At 33.8% G+C, this 21,515-nt stretch overlaps 1 protein-coding gene across 1 annotated transcript; it reads right to left on the bottom strand.

Annotated features, from left to right (window-relative positions):
- Positions 1-4,896: 4,896 nt before the first annotated feature.
- On the bottom strand, positions 4,897-14,439 carry LOC112097870 (protein transport protein Sec24-like At4g32640). Its single transcript, XM_024183462.1, has 10 exons — positions 14,197-14,439; positions 11,242-11,424; positions 11,077-11,151; positions 10,865-10,963; positions 9,683-9,794; positions 9,121-9,206; positions 7,651-7,770; positions 6,159-6,239; positions 5,416-5,698; positions 4,897-5,111 (listed from the first exon to the last, which is right to left on the bottom strand). The coding sequence occupies exons 1-9, from the start codon at positions 14,437-14,439 to the stop codon at positions 5,453-5,455; spliced, it is 1,245 nt and encodes a 414-aa protein (XP_024039230.1). The 3' UTR covers positions 4,897-5,111; positions 5,416-5,452.
- Positions 14,440-21,515: the final 7,076 nt, after the last annotated feature.

The raw sequence follows: 21,515 nt of genomic DNA, 5'->3' as shown, positions 1-21,515 counted from the left end.
AATGGGAGATTGACCTACAATAGGAAAATAGCGAAACAAACTTCGCAGTCAGGCTAAGGATGGGTTCACAATGATAAACACAATATTTATGCCAGTATGTAAAAATACAGAGCTTCAGACAAGTTGACTTGGAACTGCAGAGTCACAGGATTATAGACTATGTATGGAACTGTTCCCATTTGATAAAAACTGCCATCCAATGAATTCTGGAACATAATACAGACTGATCATAGGCAATTGAATACCAACCAAACTCAAAAAGAAATAATTGTGTTGAAAATGAAGCAGCATATTTACTCTTTCAAGAAGCAGAAGCCTGAAGACATAAGTCCACAAATCTCAACAAATCTTCTTACTTCACATAAATTCACCATGATTTTTGGACTTGATGACATTTGTATTTGCGCAAACCTAAAAATGAATATCATCTAGCTTTTCTGTAAGATTCCACAGAAAGTATTTATCATCTAGCATGTTAAAACAACAATTTTTATCACATACATGAGGAAAACCGGCAGAAAATATCCAAGAGTAAATCATGCATGGACTACTGAGACAAGATGTAGAAAATATGGAAAGATTAGATTAGTTGACATTCCTGATTTCTAGGATTAATTGTCTAATTTGTCCGATTTGTACAGCTGTTACTAATTTGTATATTTCCAAAAATTAGGAAGTTAAATTAGGAATGTGTAGACCTATAAATTAACCCTATTGTACTGGCTGTTAGGAGTACTTAAAAATAAGAAAAGATTTTATTCTTCTCCTTTGTTCACATGGTATCAGAGTTATGGCAGAATTAAGCCTGGCTTGACTCCCATACGGATATGTTCATTGTCTTGTTGTAATGGTGCAAAACACCATGCCTGGGTTTACAGTAACTGGTGATACCAATTCCACTGCTACATCTACTGGAATTGGCGCAGGGGAGTTTCTACTGTCGGGATACACTGCAACTACAGCTACGACACCTTCATTCAGTAAGGAACAGTTAGAACAACTGTATAAACTTTTTCAGTCCACACAAGTGACTAATCCAGTATCTTCTTCTTGTTCCTTAGCCCAGAAAGGTAATTATATTCAATCTGCTGTTGTCTTTAATGTGTCCACTATTCCTCTTTGTCCATGGATAATAGATTCAGGTGCCACCGATCATATGACTAGATGCTCTAAATTATTTTCTTTCTATAGTCCTTGTGTAGGCAATCAAAAAATTAAGATTGCTAATGGCTCCCTCTCGGCAATTGCTGGGAAAGGGTCAATTGTTATCTCTAATACTCTCGTTTTTCACGATGTCCTTCATGTTCCAAATCTCTCTTGTAATCTTTTGTCTGTAAGTAAAATAACTCGTGATTTAAAGTGTTGTGCTAAATTTCTTCCAAATTGTTGTGAATTTCAGGAACTGGATACGGGGAGGATGATTGGCAATGCTAGAGAGTATGGCGGTCTCTATTACTTTGATGATGGGAACTCTATGTTTCAGCAACAGAAACTTTCAAATCTCGAAGTATGTTTCAGTTCTACTGATGATACAATAATGTTATGGCATCGTAGGTTAGGCCATCCTAGCTTTTTATATTTAAAACATTTGTTTCCAAACTTATTTCGTAATAAACTTCTATCGTCTTTTCAATGCGATATTTGTCAGTTAGCTAAGCACCGTTGTGCATCTTTTCCTAGTCAACCATATAAAGCATCCAAGCCTTTTACCCTTATTCATAGTGATGTGTGGGTCCCTCTAGGACATTAACCAATTCTGGAAAAAGATGGTTTATAACATTTATTGATGGTCATACACGCCTAAGTTGGGTCTATCTACTCAAAGAAAAATCTGAAGCAGAACATGTTTTTAAAAACTTTTATAATATGGTTGAAACACTATTTCAAACAAAAATTCAAGTGTTTCGAAGTGGCAATGGGAAGGAATACTTTAATAAAATATTGGGGTCATTTTTCTTACAAAAAGGAATTGTTCATCACAGCTCTTGTAATGACACTCCTCAACAAAACGGGATAGCAAAATGAAAAAATAAGCACCTTCTAGAAGTAGCTAGGTCTTTAATGTTCACCACTAAAGTTCCTAAATACTTATGGGGGGAAGCAATTCTTACTGCTACATATCTTATTAATAGGATGCCATCAAGAGTTTTGAACTTTCAGACACCATTGACAGTTTTAAAAAAAATTCTTTCCAATGACGCGTTTGACTTCAGATTTACCTTTAAAGGTCTTTGGATGTGTTGCTTTTGTACATATACACAATCATAATAGGGATAAGCTAGATCCACGGGTTGTAAAATGTGTTTTTCTGGGCTATTCTCCTACTCAAAAAGGGTATAAATGTTTTGATCCTAACAAACAAATTTTTTTTGTCACAATGGATGTTACATTCTTTAAATCTCAAAGTTTTTTTAATCCTCCTCTTCAGGGGGGGAAAGAAAATGAAAACTCGGTGTTTGAGCTTGACATGAGTAATAATGGTAAGGAAAATATTGAAACTGAAATTTTTAATCCTAATACCTTGAATATGGAGGATAGGAGGACTACCTTAGTGCCTGAACATAAAACTGACCCTAGGATAATAGACGAGACACGCTTCAATGATGAGAGATTGTTTGGGAAAACTTACACTAGGGAGAAACGGATTCAAAGTAAGAAAGATGCAGTGATACTTCCTCAATGCCATAAATCTGATCCAATTCCAGATCCGAAAAACACTGATTCTGAAAATCCAAGTACGATCTTTAAATTTATAGAGTCTGAGTCTTTATCTATCCCACAAATACATTCTGACCCTCAAGATCTTCCTATTGCTCTTAGGAAAGGAATTAAATCATGTACTCAACATCCCCTTTCCAATTTTGTGTCTTATAAGAACCTGTCATCATCTTAACATACTTTTGTCTCTCAATTGTCAAGTGTGGATATACCTAAGTCTATACAGGAAGCACTAAAGGTTCCTGAATGGAAGAAGGCTGTTTGTGAAGAAATGGAGGCTCTAGAAAAAAATGGAACGTGGGAGATGGTTTATTTGCCTGAAGGAAGATTGATTGTTGGTTGCAAGTGGATTTTCACTGTGAAATACAACTCAGATGGATCCTTGGAATGCTATAAAGCAAGGTTAGCAGCAAAAGGATTCACACAGACCTAGGGAGTTGATTATCAAGAGATATTTGCTCCCGTAGCCAAACTAAAGACCATCTGAATACTACTCTCTGTAGCTATTAATTTGAAGTGGCCATTGTTTCAATTGGATGTTAAAAATGCGTTTCTCAATGGAGAATTGGAAGAGGAAGTATATATGAATGCACCCCTTGGTTTTGAAGACAAGTTTAGAGGAAAGGTGTGTAAATTGAAGAAATCCCTTTATGGACTGAAGCAGTCTCCTCGTGCTTGGTTCGAGAGATTTACTAGGTTTGTTAGAAAAGAAGGATATAGTCAAGGACAATCTGATCATACAATGTTCGTGAAACACACAGATGGTGGAAAGATGGCTGTCCTAATTGTATACGTAGATGACATAATACTTACTAGGAGCGATGGTGATGAGATGAGTAGGCTGAAGAAGCACCTGGCATCAGAATTTGAAATTAAGGATTTGGGTCCCTTACGCTATTTCCTGGGTATGGAAGTTGCAAGATCTAGAATGGAAATTTCTGTGTCACAAAGAAAGTATGTTCTGGACTTGCTAGAAGAGACAGGAATGAGTGGTTGCAGACCAAGTGATACACCCGTGGATCCTAATCAGAAGTTAGGAGAGGTTTCCAATGGAGTTCCAGTTAATAAAGGTAGATATCAACGTCTTGTAGGGAAACTCATTTATTTATCTCACACAAGACCTGATATTGCCTTTGCCGTTAGTGCTGTAAGTCAATATATGCACTCACCTTATGTGGAACATTTGGAGGCAGTTCACAAGATTCTCAGGTATTTAAAGAGTACACCTGGAAGAGGGTTATTATTTAAGAAGAGTGAACAAAGGAGTGTAGAAGTCTTCACAGATGCAGACTGGGCAGGCTCAGTTTCAGATAGAAGATCAACATCTGGTTACTGTACGTTCTTATGGGGAAATTTAATTACTTGGAGAAGCAAAAAACAAAACGTGGTTGCCAGGAGTAGTACTGAAGCTGAGTTTAGGGCCACGGCAAATGGAGTTTGCGAGGTGTTATGGATTAAAAGAGTCCTTGGAGAACTAAAACTAGATATTGAAGCACCTATGAGACTGTTATGTGATAATAAATCAGCAATAAGCATTGCAAATAATCCGGTTCAGCATGATCATACGAAGCATATTGAGATTGATAGGCATTTTATAAAAGAAAAGCTAGAGAATGGAGTAATTTGTATGACGTTCATCCCTTCAGAGCAACAAACAACAGATGTTCTTACCAAGGGACACTTCAGGCCAAAGTTTGAATCTTTCATTGACAAGTTGGGCATGATTAATATCTATGCACCAACTTGAGGGGGGGTGTAGAAAATATGGAAAGATTAGATTAGTTGACATTCCTGATTTCTAGGATTAATTGTCTAATTTGTCTGATTTGTACAACTGTTACTAATTTGTATATTTCCAAAAATTAGGAAGTTAAATTAGGGATGTGTAGACCTATAAATTAACCCTATTGTACTGGCTGTTAGGAGTACTTAAAAATAAGAAAAGATTTTATTCTTCTCCTCTGTTCACACAAGATAAAAGGAAGCAGCAGAGAAAATCATGCATGGACCACTAGGACAAGGTAAAAGGAAGCAGCAGATGAATGTCATCTAGCTTTCCTTCTATAAGATTCCACAGCATATGGTTATAATCTAGCAACATTTTGTATCACATACATGAGGAAGAGCAGCAGAAAGCAGCCAAGATTAAATCAAGCATGGACCACTAAGATAAGGTAAAAGGAAGAAGCAGATGAAATAAAAAATTAAAAAGAAAATTGCCTGACTGAAATAGAAGAAGTTTTCAGCCAGTACTCTTCATTGCTAAGAAAGCAGCCTGACACAGGAAAAAGATAAATTCACACCCAGTAGATGTCAAATGTGAATATGAAGGAACCTGATTACAGGAGTTGGCCACTAAAGAAACCCCAACTTCTAAATTTACAAGCCTACACCTGCAGTGATATAATGGAACAACCACAGGAAAAAAAAAAAAAAAATCAAATTCACATCCAGTAGACGTCAAAATGTGAATATGAAGGAATCTGATTACAGAAATTGGCCATTAAATAATCCCCAACTTCTCACTGTTACTTTAAATTTATGATCCTACACCTGCACTGATATTAAGGAATGACCACACAGACCCAGAATTGTTTGCCTGCAGTGGGAACTGATTTTGATCTAACATAATGCACTACACGTAAATGTTGCTGCATAAAGTACACCAGAAGTAGAAATTTAAAAGGATAACTATACCTTGATTGCAGCACCGAATGCTGAGTCTGCAACATTGCTATTCTGAAACATGGTTGGAATATTTTCCAGCAATTGCTCCAAATTTTGGTGGCACTGTTAACTCAATGAAAAATATTATAATAGTTTCAAGCAGTTGCAAAGAAACAGCTTTCCACAAATCTCTCCATAAATAGCTAGAAAGACACAACAAGCATGCACAGCTTGCATCTGAGAGAGTGGTAATGATATCTTTTTCCAATGGAGCATAAACATCTTCTGTGTCAGCAACAAGAAGCATCAACATCTGAAATAAAATTACAGCCCAAAATGATTAAACAACACAGGGACCCATAAAGGTCAATAAAAATGTATAATTCAACAAAGTAAATTGTAGGAAGTATGTAGTTTGAAAGATTAAAAACATGATATTACAATCAAGGGAATGCAACTTGCATCACCTCAGTTTCCTAGAGCATCAGAAGTCACAATTTTCCCACAATAAGAAATATAGAATGCAACATTAAGTCCAAGACTTAAACCTGATTTGGACAAATTATTTACAGGGTTTGACAAATATGCAATAGCATTTATAATGAGATAAAGTTGGCATATTACTGTCATATACCAAGTGAAATGTGAAATCTCTATCTCTTCCCCCCCCCCAAAACAAATACCAGTGCACATAGTTGCAATTCATGGACATATGGTAAGACAAAAAGTAATAGATAAACATAACCGGCTACCAATATAAGATTCCAATATACCTCTTGTAGTGTCAGTTTAAGATTGTAAAACTGAATAGTTGAGTCATATGTTGCAATACCAATCATTGTCCGAGGTCCTTCCTGTAAGAAGCAATCCCACAACTTAACATCAACTTAAAGAAATTCTGATAAATGGACTCACCAGTGAATGGCCCTGGAAGTTGACCAAGAGGGCATGAAATAAAAATAATTTATAGAGATATTCTTTTATGGTTGACAAGAATTATATAAAATTCTCAATCGTAAAATTGTCATGAAAAGTGAGATATTCTTTTATGGTTGACAAGAATTATATAAAATTCTCTATCATAAAATTTTCATGAAAAGTGAGATTCAATTATGCACTTAGACAGGCACTTCAAAATTGAGAGTTCCATTCAGCCTGATTACAAATTATTACACGAGAAAAACTAATATTTTCTAAGAGCAAACTAGGTATACTAAATCTAATGAAAATTAGTAACTCAATTTGGTGGTCAATCTGACTCCTTTCCCACTGGTATTTAGTTATGTAAAATAAAACCCAGACAACTCCCCAAGAAGCATAGGTTGTTGTACATCAAATTGTTATCTCTAAGGTGTGGTCAGGTGCTAGGGATCTATGTTGCAGCCAAGTTTCAAAACCTCAAAAGATCCAACAGTATCATTAGGCACTGGAAATTCACAATTATGCTCTTATGAATAACAAGAACTATTGAGAATAGCATTACTAATTGCAAACTTTAAACTGAATAGGTAAAACAAACAAATTTTCTTGCCTCCTTGAATTTACCTTTTCGGCTACATTAGTTGTCATATAATAGTAATCTTTTTATAAAAATATCCACAGACTAACATGAATGAAAAGCTTTACTTTTTAAGTTTGTCATCTATGTTCCATTTACACGTTAAAAATTTTGAGAAAATGGAAATCTGTTTGTAATTAGTCTAAACCTTAAAAGAATGGAATTTACCTTAGAGTCTATAAATAGTAATATTTACATTCATACAACAATTCACTTGAAAACATAAGATCATATCTCTTATTTCACATATGATGTATAAAAAGGCAGATGCTGAATAGAAAATAAAATATAAAATGATAAGAAGAAGGACTCTAGTTACCAATAGTTCATGCTCATTTCCGTACAAAATGCACATCCACCATATTTTCAATTTCAAAAGACCTACAACAAAAATATTAATCTAGAAGCCAATCTTGCTGGAATATAGATTTACTGAAATTTTGTTCACACTATTTAGATGAAATGAAATAAACATTCGCTAGGCATATATGTACTAGATTCAATGCAGAACATATACTAGGAAAAGCTAATTGTTGTAACATCCTTTTAGATAATTCTCGATAATCGCACTTTTGATTGACTATTGCAGTCTGCTTTACTACTCTCAAGATACTCTGATACAAGAACAAGAAGGCATCACTAATGAAGCTTACTTCAGCTCTCTCCAAGTCAGAAAAGCCTACGCATAAAGAAACAGATGAACTTACAGGAAGATCCGATATCACTTGCATAATTGCACTGCATGCTGCTGCTGTTGCACCAGTCTGTACAGCATCAGTGGACACGTCAATCAGGAAGAAGTACACTGGAGGCATCACATTGCGCATCTGGAAATATATTGGAAAAAAGAAAAGCTCATATGCAGTACTGTGAAGAAGATGTCCAAAAAAGGAAGGAATAACAACAGATCAAGTTCATCCCTTTGTCCAATTCTACGAGGCCAGGGCCAGACCCGTTTACTGCAACAAAGATTATCAAGCAGAGAATGATTCCTTATTGAAAAGAAAAACACGATCCAGTGAATATGTAAGTACCCTATGTTGTCAATTGGAAGCTACAGTCAAGTCAAATAGTAGAGTTCCAAAAAACTGAGTGTTGACAATTCAACTGCATTTTCAGATTTCCAATGTGATGAAAGATCAATTATATGTCCTCCATCCTCCTATAACTTTGAGATGGAAGTGAAATCATGGCATTTTGAAAGCATTGATATTCAAGGAATAAGATAATCCTCTGCAAGAAAGGCTTTAATGCTTTGACCATTTAATCATTCCTTTAAATCATCATGCATTACATAAATTGAATCTAAGGTGGTGGACAGTACATCAATTTTACCTAATATATGAATAACAATTAAGAATAAAAATTGCTTCACAAAGCCGTCTTTTCAACATTCTTTTTTGTGGAGATAGACATCTCTGTTTAGTATGATTTTTCATACTTATTGCACTTTTGGACTTCAGTGAAGTGACCTCTACAAAATTTGTAAGTGCTATCTCCAAAAACCATGTCAAGTTTTATTCAGGATTTCAATGTTACAGAATCCCAGAAATGAACTACATATGTGCTATGCTCAATCAGAGAATTTCTTCGGCAGCTAATCAAGTTTATTGCACTTTCTAGCATCTCTTTCATTTCGCGTCATCTACTACTATGCCTATTTGTAGTTTAGGTCAGTTATTTATTTATTTTTTGGTACTCAAGCTTGCATATAACACAATTTATCATTGGTTAAGCCATGGTCTATACTGAACCATGATAGGGAGGAGAGGCATTCATCTTACTCTTAACTAGCAAGTCAAAGTTTAGTCCAATGGAGAACAGATGTAAAAAATAGAAAAAGGAATATCTTCTTCAATGGAAGTAAAGTTGTATCTAGATCAACTGCAACAGAACAGAGCAAAAATAACATTAACCCATCAACTCCACAAGTCAACCCCACCCCAAGACCCAATCTGTCATATACCTTTTAGCAAATATCTTTGCCTAGACTAAGAACTATTATGAATTTGAAAGTCCAATAAGTTGCTTAGCTTCGACAATAAAACAAACTGCCAGCAAAATTATCCAATCTAGCTGATAAGCCCTTTGGAGCCAATTTCAACAGAACAATTTTAAATAATATAGCCACAGCTTAAAAAGTGCAAGCTAATCAAATAAAATTGCTGAGAACTAACCATGAATTCCCTTGAAGCAGCAAATTCAACTGTCCCTCTACAGAGCTCAGGCCTCTCATCAGCATCCAAACACCTGCCATCAAGCCCTAAGTAGGAATAGGATTCAAGAGGAGTTTCATTCTTTATAACCACAAAACCGAAATAACGTTATGTGATTTTGACTAAAAATAGTGGCAAGTAGACACTTCATTAGGAAGAGAAAGGTGCTTATTTGACAGTAAATTTGTTATTCATAAAATTCGAAGTTATTCAAGTAATAGGCTTTCAGAGGTGTAATGTATGAATATCTAACAAAGAATCCGAAAACTGAATATGTTGACTACGAGAAAGACCTAAGATACAAGATAGTCCACAACTAATTAATTTCATCTATAATTAATATCTCCGGTTAAATGTAAGTAAATGATGGTATGATATCAGACAGGGATGCGTATCTCAAATTGCTGATAAGCAGAAATCTGTTCCATAGATATGAAGGCAATACTTAAATTACATTGCGGTAGCATTAACTAAAAAGTGAAATGAGATTAGAGGCAAATGTCAACAAAATAACTAAACTTACCACAGAAGTTACAGACGAAACTCTTTCCATTATCAACAAATTCCATGAAAGGATTCATGTACCCTCTGCAACAACAGCATCTAACAAGACCACTCTCACCAAAATCCACAACCTATAGATAATAGAATTAAATAACCAAAAAAAAAAGAAAAAAACAAGAAAAGAAAAAGCTTTGGGTGATGGGAGTAATGCTTGTACAAAAGAAATATGCAAGAGAGCAATAAATGAATTAAATAAACTAAAGTCTGAATATCATAAACATAGAAGGAAACAGTAACATTCTATTTTGAACTTAAAATAAATAAATAAATCTCCAAAACAAAGTACCCTGCATCTTCAGAGTTTGGAAATTTTAGTTCCCTGAATAAACTCTAGGGTAGGCGTAATCATATCATCTTCCAAGCAATGATTCTATAACCCTTGCCTTTAGTTTTCTCTGATCAATGAGGTGTAATCCTAATATATACCAGAACAAGATAAGTGCTAGAAAATGTCAGCTCCAGAAAATTGGCTAGATTTGGATGCTCATCATGATGCATTATACTTCCTTGAATAAAAGGGTACAGATGAAGAATGATGATAACTATGAGGTTGATGTTTCATGCTTGTTATCGCAGAGAGATATAGAGAGAGAGAGAGAGAGAGAGGCACCATAACTTAGAATGCCCCATAAGATCTTAATGGACACCAAGCCTCTTGCCTCCATTTGCTATGAAATTATTCAAGATAAATGCCCTGGTTAACCACAAAATGGAAAACCAGAAAAGCAGTCACTCACTTTCTATTTTAATGGCTATCAACATTTTAGCAGAGTTCCTGGGAAGCTAGCAAGCAAATTCAGTTTCCCTTCACAAATTGGTGTAGTATTTGGAAGAACTTAAAGAAGTCAAATTAGTTTTTGTACTTGCCATCAGGCTTTTACATGCTGGAATTAGTATTCTAAAGGAACTCTTCCGCATTTCCTTATCCATTCTAAGTTCCTCTTTGTGTTTCCCCATGTTTTCATATATTAATAATAATGAATTAACACTTTTAATAGCAATTAAATTAAAACAGTGAGAATATCAAAGTTTAACTCAAATTTGCTAACTGACGAACTACTTGCAAAACAATAAAATAAGGATCCATTATCCAAATGGATCTATGCAAAAAGAGAAGGAATATTAGAGAGCAATCAGTTACGGGTATTGGATCCTCAGATGGATCAGGAAGAGCCAGAGGCTGGACCATCAGGGCTGAAGGCATGCTTGATAACTTCAAAAGATTCTCTGTGCATGGAATCTGGTAAAGCACGATACTATCAGCAAATTCTATCTATGTAGAAAACCACCAGACCTAGTAGGCCATAAAAGTATTACTCACACAATAATCAACCAAACACTCTTACGCAGGACCTGATTAAGAGTACACCTAATGTAGCGTGGACTGCAGTTCCCTGTGTCCTTGACAATATACTTGCTTGTAACAGGCTTGGTCAGATAAACAAACCGAAGGTGAAATTAGATTTAATTAGCGAAAATATCAAAATCAGAAGTGTTTAAGAAAGCACGTTAGCATACCAGAGGAGGTTTGACCGATTTTCCCTGGCGTGTTTCATATAGAATCACAGAGGAGCTTGACATCGGATGTGGATATTCTGCGGATGGGTCCTTCAGTGAAATCCCAGAAACTGGTAGCTGATCCACTAAATTTGACTGAAATACTGGCACCCCAGGCAGAGGCAGAATTGTAACTTGTGGAACCTAAAGAACAACAAGAAACAAATTAAAAAATAAAAAAAAATCATGCACATTAATAGCCAAAATTTCTGATCAAAGTGCTTCACATATGTAAATTTCAGCATAGGTACATTACTTATGAAACATTAATCATTTTACTTTTGCACCAGAACTACAACATTTGATCTCATAAACAATCAAGTTAAATAAACTATAAATCATCTATAAGTGCTGAAAGTGCTCCTTTATCTAAACAATTTTCTCTTTGATAGTGCTTTGAAACAGCAAAATCACTTTGAAATTCAGAACTTATCTCAACTAGAGAGAAGCACTTTTCGGTCAAGAAAGCATTTGAAATTCTGTTCTCAAGAAAGCGGTGGTGATACGTGGTTTTTATCATTTGTAGGTCACTCCTCTCCCCAAAAGCACTTTTCTCAAAATCACTTTCAAGAAAAGCACTTCCAAACACAGTCACAGAACATTATTTTCTGCATCTTAAGCCAAACGCGACAAACTATAATAAGACATTCAAAATCAGCAAGAACGTAAACTCGAAGAACGATAAAGAGACAAACTCACTTGCTCCTGAAACGAAACCGGAGAAGGATTGCCAGTCACGTGATCAACGGTCTAAGAGTATTTAAATTTAACGTTCAATGTTCTCCTTGCTAAATGTTCAATTATATTTCAAAGCTAGTCAACGACCTGAGATTTGAGAAGTGTAGTTTTTTTTTTTTTCTTAACCACGAAGTATCTCGGAGAGGATCCAACTGTGGGAGGCACCTTTAAGTCCGTAACATAATTTAAATTAGAAGTCTTTGCTCGAATTAGGAGGTATATGTTCTCCCAACAAAAACGACTTCTCTGCGACTCAAACTGATGAGTAAATCCAATCAAGCCACTCAAGAGACTCCATTACCAGTGTGGAGCCAACCCTTTGTTGGTTTGAGAAGTGTAGTTAGTTAATAGGGCTGGTGCTGATCTGCCATGTGGCAGTGGGGTCCATATTTTTAATCATTAAATTTAATGATTCTAAGAGTCGCCAATTTCACTTTGCAGCTTAGTGCGACTGCTACTTTCAGTGAAAGTGTAATCGAAAGCTTATCTATTCTTAGAATATTTTAGGTCCAGAGAATTCTCTAGCTAAGAGAACTCTGACCTCGATTCACCAGGCACTTTTAGTTAGAACTGCTTTCGTAAATTTCTTCACCAAGGCACGAACAGTCGATCAGCATGGAGCTTCGAGGCTTGAATGGTTCTGTAGAATCCACGAATGAAGTGATTGGTTAGTCCCTTACAAATTTTTCCTTTGAAAATAAGAAATCCTTATATGGGAATGTCCTCATCACGGCATGTATAAAACCATTTTCATAAATGCATTTTCTCATAACTATCTATAAAAGTCGTGCCAATTGCGCCCGGTACACCTCCATACTTCAAAAATTATCTGAATACCCTAAAATCTGTTTTTGCCAAAATTTTCATCGATACCCTTTAAAGACTGATAGGAAATTACTAAGCTATCCTCATTTTAAAACATTTCAACTCAACGGACAGCTTCTCTCCCTTCTCTACTAAAGCAAACAAACACTCATCTGCTGCAATTCCCTCCATTATCAAACTCAAACAAACAAACACTGCAATTCCCTCACCGGCATCACCTCTACCGAAACAAACATTCATTCTCCATACATGGTAAATCGAACTTCAACACGAGCAAACTAAGCCTGAGAAAGGCAAGCTGCCACAACTGAAAAAGTGAAGCATAGTTCGTCACTACATAATCGCCGAAGAGAGTTGAACATTTACTGTAAAATTATCAGAATGTAACTAGTTGAGACAAGTAATTCCATGTAATTAGTTTTCTTGTTAATATTCAAGGGAAAAAAACAAAAAGTTAGGGTTTTATATTGAAAAAATAGATTAATTAGTTGTGGGTCTCTCATAACATGTTCGAAAACAAATTTCTAGTTGTTTTGCTGCATGCAAATTGTGAAAAATTTAATGGATTGTGCTGATTATAATTTTATTATGTAACACAAGATTTGGTTGTGTAAGGTTATGTAAGATTCAAGGTTGTGTATTACACGACCTTCATGTATTGCACGATTACACGATCTTCATGTATTGCACGATTACACGACCTTTATGTATTACACGTTTACACGACCTTCATGTATTGCATGTTTATACGATTTTCATGTATTATACAATTACACGATCTTCTTGTATTACACAATTACACGACCTTAAATTCCACATTTTGTTTTTTGTCAATAGAATCTACACATTACATTTAGTTTAATTAGGCTCACAATAAATTGGAATGGTGCATATACATTTACCTGGTGAAATGTCATTAGTTAGAGAGATTCTTAATTTCCAATTATAAGCCATGTTAAGTCATGATATGTCTAGTTATGAGTGGAAATATTTTATCATTGCGAATGGTGTTCTTATGTGTATAACATTACATTAATTTCCTATAGTTGATATTTTTTTTTCTTAATTGATTTCATGGATTAATTATATGTAGGCATTCCTCATGTATGCTTGTATGCTTGGACAGAGGAAGAAAGCACTTTGAAGATAAAAAAAAAAACTTTTTAAATGGCTGTAATATGTTTAATTACGACTTTAAAATTACACGATTTTTTTCATTAATCATTAGATTAATTTAGTTCTTTAAAGACTTAATTTGTGCTAAGAATTTATATTTGCTGCTATGCAGAAAATGTCAATGAAAATTATTAAAAAAAAGAAGTGAAATTAAATTGGAATCTAAAAAAATTCCACATCATCATTGGTTTGAATTGTAACTGGTGGCATAGGATCAGATGTCTTAAGTTTGAACTTCATTGTGATTTCGAATTCCGAAGTATCTACATCAATAACTTCAGCTATCTTCTCCACCAATTCGGCATATGTTGTCGATCGTGGTATCATTATCCCTTTAGCCTTGGAACCTTTGAACTTATACTCGTCATTTTGCTCAATCCATTCACCATTAAAGAGAATAGGCACACGTATCAAAATCATTTCTGATGATACAATAAAAACAATAATATCAAATTTCATATACAAGTAAGTACACGACCTACACGACTATAATACTTACACGACTTACACGACTATATTTCTTACACGACCTACACGACTTACACGACTATATTTCTTACATGACCTACACGACTTACACGACTATATTATTTACACGACCTACATGACTAACTATATGACGTACACAGTATCAAGAGAATGCACGGCGCGAAACATTTTCGCTATAAATAAGTTATATTGCTGAAAAAAATAATTAAACAACCTACATTGCATATATTTCTACATATAAGAAAAAATGGTGAAAATAAAACATTGTAATGTGAGGAAAATTTCTAAATTTTTCTCAAAATTAAAAAATTTAAAACCCAACAACATTAACATACCTTATTAGGTTGTTTAATAAGCAATGCACCTTTAAAGAAAGAGTGGGTGTTAAAGAAATGAATACATAATTGTATTTGTGTAAGAAGTTATGAGAGATTTTGAGAGATTCTAAGAGATTTTGAAAGAATCGGCAGCAAAAATGGAGTTGGGTGAAAGAAATGAGGAAATGAATATGAAGACAATTCATTGAATGAATTTGATGCATTCATTAAGGGTATTTCTGACTTTACTCGCATTTGTTAGGGTATCCATGAAAACTAAAAAGGGAGGGGGTATTTCAATAATTTTGAAACTATTAAAGGGTATTTAATTAAAAACCCCATAAAAGTCCATCTCTAATGGGGTGGCATTATATGATGTAATATAAAATTACACTCATCAAATACAGGGTCTAAAGCCAAAAATTTATTCGGACTAGAAATAGATAAAAATAAAAATTTCTTCAATTAATTTACGTGTTAACTAACTTGAAGATTTTCAAAAAAAAAATTATATTAAGAATGAAAGTTACATTATTTCCAAATGATAATTTAGTTGTTAAAGCTCGTCGGCTTAGCCCTCATATGGCCTCGCCCATAATCAATAATTTTCACGATTTGCAAAAGAATATATTAAACCACAACGCAATCACAGTAATGACACATTATAGAATTAGTTTGGATATTTTTGGAATCGATAATGATAGGGATACAAATTTATACAATCATTTTTTTAATATAAAAATTACTATATTAACATATTATTGGATGACGATTTTGACAAGAGTCCATTTCATTATCATATTATTTATATTTTGATCTTATTAATAATATATTTAATTATCAGTTTGTACCCATGAAGTTTACACTTGTACTCTCATATATAACATAAGTAGGTGTTGACTCTTTTATTTTATAATGACGTGATAATTTGGTAGTTATCAAATTATGATTTAGTTTCAACAATGTAAAATAATAAAAATATCAGTACATTTTGGAGACACAAACAAACTTATAATGCAACTCGCTATAAACTGTAAAGATCCCATTGTCCCACTCATATCCGTAATCAATGAATATAAAATATAATCAAATGCATAACCGGGTTACAAATTCCAAAGCAAATTTATTGGTTCCCACTTGTTGCTAGCAAGGCTTGTGCAAGTTGGGCTCTACTGCTTATCGATCCTTACTTTTTGGTTATTTTCATTTTATTTCAATTGGCTTAACGAATAAGTCATTAAAGTTATAATGAAAATGAATGTAGTGTCTGAGCATTTACTTGGTCTAATATAATATTCGAACATTCTTTAAGTGATGTTACTTTCTATGATTATCTTTTCTTTTTCTTTTCCTCATGGAATTTGTTATTTTGATTTAATTGTTGATGCATGCAATTTTTGAATGAATAATTATGATGTTTAAAAATAAAATAAAATAAAAATGTCAAGTGATCTAATATGATTTTAATCAATTAAGGAGTATTTTTAGATCCTTAATTATGCAAAATTATATATTAAGTATTTTTAGATCACATATAATATATGACATTAATTGTGATTAAACATATTTAATATAATGTATTTTTCCCACAGGAATTTATATTATATTTGTATGTTTAATTAGGATAAAATATCAAATTATTTTCTTAATGTACCCATAGGAATTAAGAATTGGAATATGATTTGATAGTTTTGTCATAAGACTTGAATTAGAACTTTAGCCCACAAGCAAGTTTTATGTCATTTGATTCATATTTTGTAACATGATTTACATTGGTAAAACATGATATCTCTATATTGGCCTAAATTTATAATATAAGCATGCATTTTAATTTAATGCAGTTGTACAACCTGCGAGTTTTTCTGAAATCAAGTGTGATATTCCCTAGTTAAATGGTGATAATTATAAAGTTTGGAATGAGAGAATTCTTCTTCATTTAGGATGGATGTCTATTGATTATGCTATTCGGAAAGACGAATCACTTATTGATGATAACAACACTAAAGTTAATATTGCTCTTTATGAAAAATGGGAGCAATCTAATCGCCTCTTTGTGATGTTTATAAAGACCAAATTTTATACTGCAATTCATGGTTTAATCGATCAGCATAATGATGTCAGGGCATTACTTAAGGCAATTGATGAGCAATTTGTAACTTGAGATAAGGCACTTGCAAGCACCCTAATAATGAAGTTTTCATCTATTAAGCTCACTAGTGTTAGAGGTGTGCGTGAGTACATCATGCAGATGAGGGATATTGCGGCTCAGTTGAAACTTCTTGAGGTTGATATGTCCGAAACTTTCCTTGTGCACTACATAATGAATACTCTTCCACAACAATATGGACCCTTCAAAATTTCTTATAATACGCATAAGAATAAATGGTCAATTAATGAACTAATGACCATGTGTGTTCAAGAGAAAGGGAAGCTAATAATGGAAGTTGGTGAAGGTGCATATACTATAACACAAGGAAAGAACAAGCTTCAAGCCAAAAAGAAAGGGAAAGGTAAAATACCTCCCCAAGAAGAAATTAAAAAACAATCCAAGTACTTTTTCTGCAAAAAGAAAAGACACATGAAGAAGGATTGCCCAAAATTTCAGAAATGGCTTGAGAAGAAAGGTAAATAAATCTCTTTTGTTTGTTATGAATTTAATATGGTTGATGTTAATCATAACACATTGTGGATTAACTTTTGTTCTACAATCCATTTAACAAATACCTTGCAGGGTTTGCAAAACCTAAGGAAGCCAATGAGAAGTGAGCAATGCATCTTTTTTGGAAATAAGATGCATTCACATGTGGAGGCAATTGGAACATGTAGTTTGATTTTGAGTAGTGGTTTTGTTTTAGTTTTGGAAAAGACATTTTATATTCTAAGTTTTTCTAGAAACTTGGTTTTTAGTTTCAAGACTTGTACCACTTGGTTTTTTCTTTAACATTTCATATAAGTTTTGTACTGTATGTTGTAAATCTGAACTTGTTGGGAATGATACATTATCTGATGGTCTTTTTCGTCTTAATTTGTAAAACAATACTTCTTATACTTCAATGCATGTTCATGCTTATATTAAAAGATGTGTTATAAATGAAAATTCCTTTATTTTGTGGCATCGCAGACTTGGTCATATCTCCATAGAAAGAATTAAAAGATTAATAAATGATGGAGTACATAATACTTTGAATTTTATTGATTTTGATACTTGTGTGGACTGCATAAAGAGAAAGCGGACCAACTTTCTAAAATGCCATTTGAATTATGGAAAGGTTGGAAATCGAGTTTGTGACATATATGTATTTGGGGATGTCTGTCTGAAGTGAGAATCTACAATCCACAAGAAAAGAAGTTGGACCCCATTAGTGGGTATTTCGTTGGATATGCTGAAAGGTCTAAAGGGTACATATTTTATTGTCCATCTCATAGCACTAGAATTGTAGAATCGAGAAATACAAAATTTCTTGAAAATGACTTGATCAGTAGGAGCGATCAATCTTAGAAAATTATTTCTGAGAAAGATCATTCAGATGCTCAACTTTCCACCTCAAGTGATAAATTGATTGTTATTCACAACAGTCTTCAAGTTCAAACAGGTGTTGTGTAACCAATTGTTGAAGTTCCACAAGTTGTTGATAACAATCCAATAGAGCAGGTTGTTCAAGAATTACCTAAAACCCTTGAGTAACCAGTTGAACAACATGCTCCTTGGGAGAATGGTGGTCCAACATTAAGAAGATCTACTAGAATAAAGAAACCACCAATTTCTAGTGATTATCTAGTGTATCTGCAAGAATCTGACTATAATATTAGAGCTAAAAATGATCCTGAATTTGTTTCATAGGCCATGAATTCCAAAGAATCATATTTCTAGTATAATTCCATGAAAGAAGAGATGAATTCTATGTCATCCAACGGAGTCTGGGATCTTATTGAGTTGCCTAATGGTGTAAAAGCCATAAGATGTAAACGGGTCTTTAAGATAAAAAAAAAAAAACTCATTGGGCAACATTGAAAGATATAAAGCAAGTTTCATTGTTAAAGGATTCACTCAGATAGAAAGATTCGATTACAATGAGGCTTTTTCTCTTGTATCGGAGAAAGATTCTTTTCGTATCATTATGGCATTAGTTGCTAATTTTGATTTGGAACTGCATCAAATAGATATGAAAACAACCTTTCTCAATGGAGATCTAGAGGAAGAGGTTTATATGAAACAATTAGAAGGATTCTCCTCTAATGATGGTGAGCATTTAGTATGCAAGCTTAAGAAATCCACATATGGATTGAAACAAGCTTCCCGTTAGTGGTATTTAAAATTCCACGATGCTATCTCTTCATTTGGATTTGTAGAGAATCTTATGGATCAATGTATATACCAGAAGGTCAGTGGGAGTAAATTTTTTTCTTATTCTATATGTGGATGATATTATACTTGCATTTAAAAATAAAGGGCTGCTTTGTGAAATAAAACAAATTCTCTCTGAGAATTTTGACATCAAAGATATGAGTGATGCATCTTATGTCATATGCATTAGGATCCATAGAGACAGATTTTGAGGAATTTTGGATCTGTCTCAAGAAACTTATGTCAAGAAGGTCTTGGAGAGATTTCAGATGAAAAATTGTTCACCTAGTACAGCTTCCATTTGTGAAGGATGATAGATTCAATTTAAACCAATGCCCCAAAAATGATTTTGAAAGGGAACAAATGAAAAAAATCCAATACGCATATGTTGTTGGAAGCTTGATGTATACTTAAGTCTGTATAAGACGTGACGTTGCATTTGTTGTTGGAATCTTGGGAAGATATAAGAGTAATCTAGGTTTAGACCACTAGAAAGCTGCAAAGAAAATAATAAGGTACCTTCAAGGGACCAAGGATTATATGCTTATGTATAGATGGATTGATAATTTGGAAGTAATTGGCTACTCCGATTCAGACTTTGCTGGCTGTGTTGATTCACGAAAGTCAATATTAGGATATATTTTTATGCTTGCCAGTGGAGCTATATCTTAGAGAAGTACAAAGCAGACTTTGATTGTTACTTCCACTATGGAGGCTGAGTTTGTTTCTTGTTTTGAGGCTACCTCGCATGGTGTATAGTTGAAGAGTTTCATATCTAGGTTTAGAATTGTGGATTCAATCTCAAGGCCATTGAGAATATATTGTGACAATTCAACTGTAATTTTCATGGCTAAAAATAACAAAAGAGGAAGTCGAAGTAAACACATCGACATTAAATATTTAGCCATCAGGGAACATGTTAAAGAAAAGAAAGTGGTTATTGAATACATTAACACTGAATTAATGATTGCTGATCCTTTAATAAAAGACATGCTACTGCAGAAGTTTGAGGATCATGTAGATCGAATGGGACTTGGTTCCATCATGTAATTATCATTGTATATGCAATGTAACATAAATGAGACTCTTGTTTTTGTTTTTGTTTATTGTGATGTTTTCTCGTCTTTATGTGCACATTCCTTTATATTGAGAAAATGTCAATTTTATTGGACCAAGAATAAACATGGGGTTTTTTCATTAAGTTAAGTTGTAATATGTGGCTGGATTTAAGAAAAATGATGCATTGTAATACATGGAAGATAATACTCGTTCTTAGAGGATCCGACCTATCGCTATGATTCATGTATTATGTTTCTTAAATGTAAAGAATTGATATATGTAAATATCAAATCAAGTGAAATGTCTGGACCAAGTGGGAGAATGTTAGACATCTGGCTGATGAGGTGTCTTTTAAGTATGCTTCCAGCTTGTCTCCAACATTTGATTGAAATTAATTCTTCCACGTTTTAAGAAGTAAATGCCACCTAACAGTTGTAATGATGGCTTAAAAATAGACTTTTTCTTTCACCACTTCATCTTTGATGGAAAGAAGACATGTTAAAAGGAAATGGTGGAAATGATTTTGGTACCTAAGGCATGTAATCAAACAAAAAATATTTATGCTACACTGTTGTGCAAATTTTATTGAACTCGCAAGTGCACGAATCTATTGTAGTATAGATCAATGGTGACGAGTGTCGATCCCACGAGGAGGTGAATTTTAATTGTGTGTAGAATTAATTTTGTAAATGGGTGATTGAATTTGTGGCTGAAATGATTTGGAATATGCTAAAACTTAAATTAAAATGGCGAGAATAAATTATAAAATTGGAATTGAAATGGCGAGAATAAATTGAAGAGAATTCTATTGAAATGACGTACTTGCGTATCTGGATCCGTATCAACATGCATAATGGGCTAAATATTTCTTATTAATACCAATTAAATCATGAGGGGGGAATCCACGCCTCATGAACCACACTCTAATCAATATGGTGCTAAAGGCTTATCGTGCCAAATAATAATAACCTTGTACTAGAGAGCCGATGTAACTAAGGCCGTATCTAGACAAGATTATTATTATTTGTCGACGAGAAGTCAAAACATTCACAAAAACTAGAGGGGAAGAGAAAATAAATTTACTAAATAAAGCCCATGACACATGTTGAGACTTCACCTTCAACCTAAGCTTGAAAGAAAATTAGCTACTCATAATTGAACTAAGGGCAAAATGGAAATTTATTAAAATACATAGAAAATATAAGATGGAGAAGGAATTACAGAAAATAGATCCCAAAAATGGATTCAGAGATATCAAATTAGGGGGGAATGCCCCCTTTTTATAG

The sequence above is a fragment of the Citrus clementina genome, unplaced genomic scaffold (genome assembly GCF_000493195.1).
Source record: "Citrus clementina cultivar Clemenules unplaced genomic scaffold, Citrus_clementina_v1.0 scaffold_5, whole genome shotgun sequence".
Classification (NCBI taxonomy): domain Eukaryota; kingdom Viridiplantae; phylum Streptophyta; class Magnoliopsida; order Sapindales; family Rutaceae; genus Citrus; species Citrus x clementina.
Note: the sequence above shows the minus strand (reverse complement) of the source record. Positions and strands in the feature narration are given on the sequence as shown.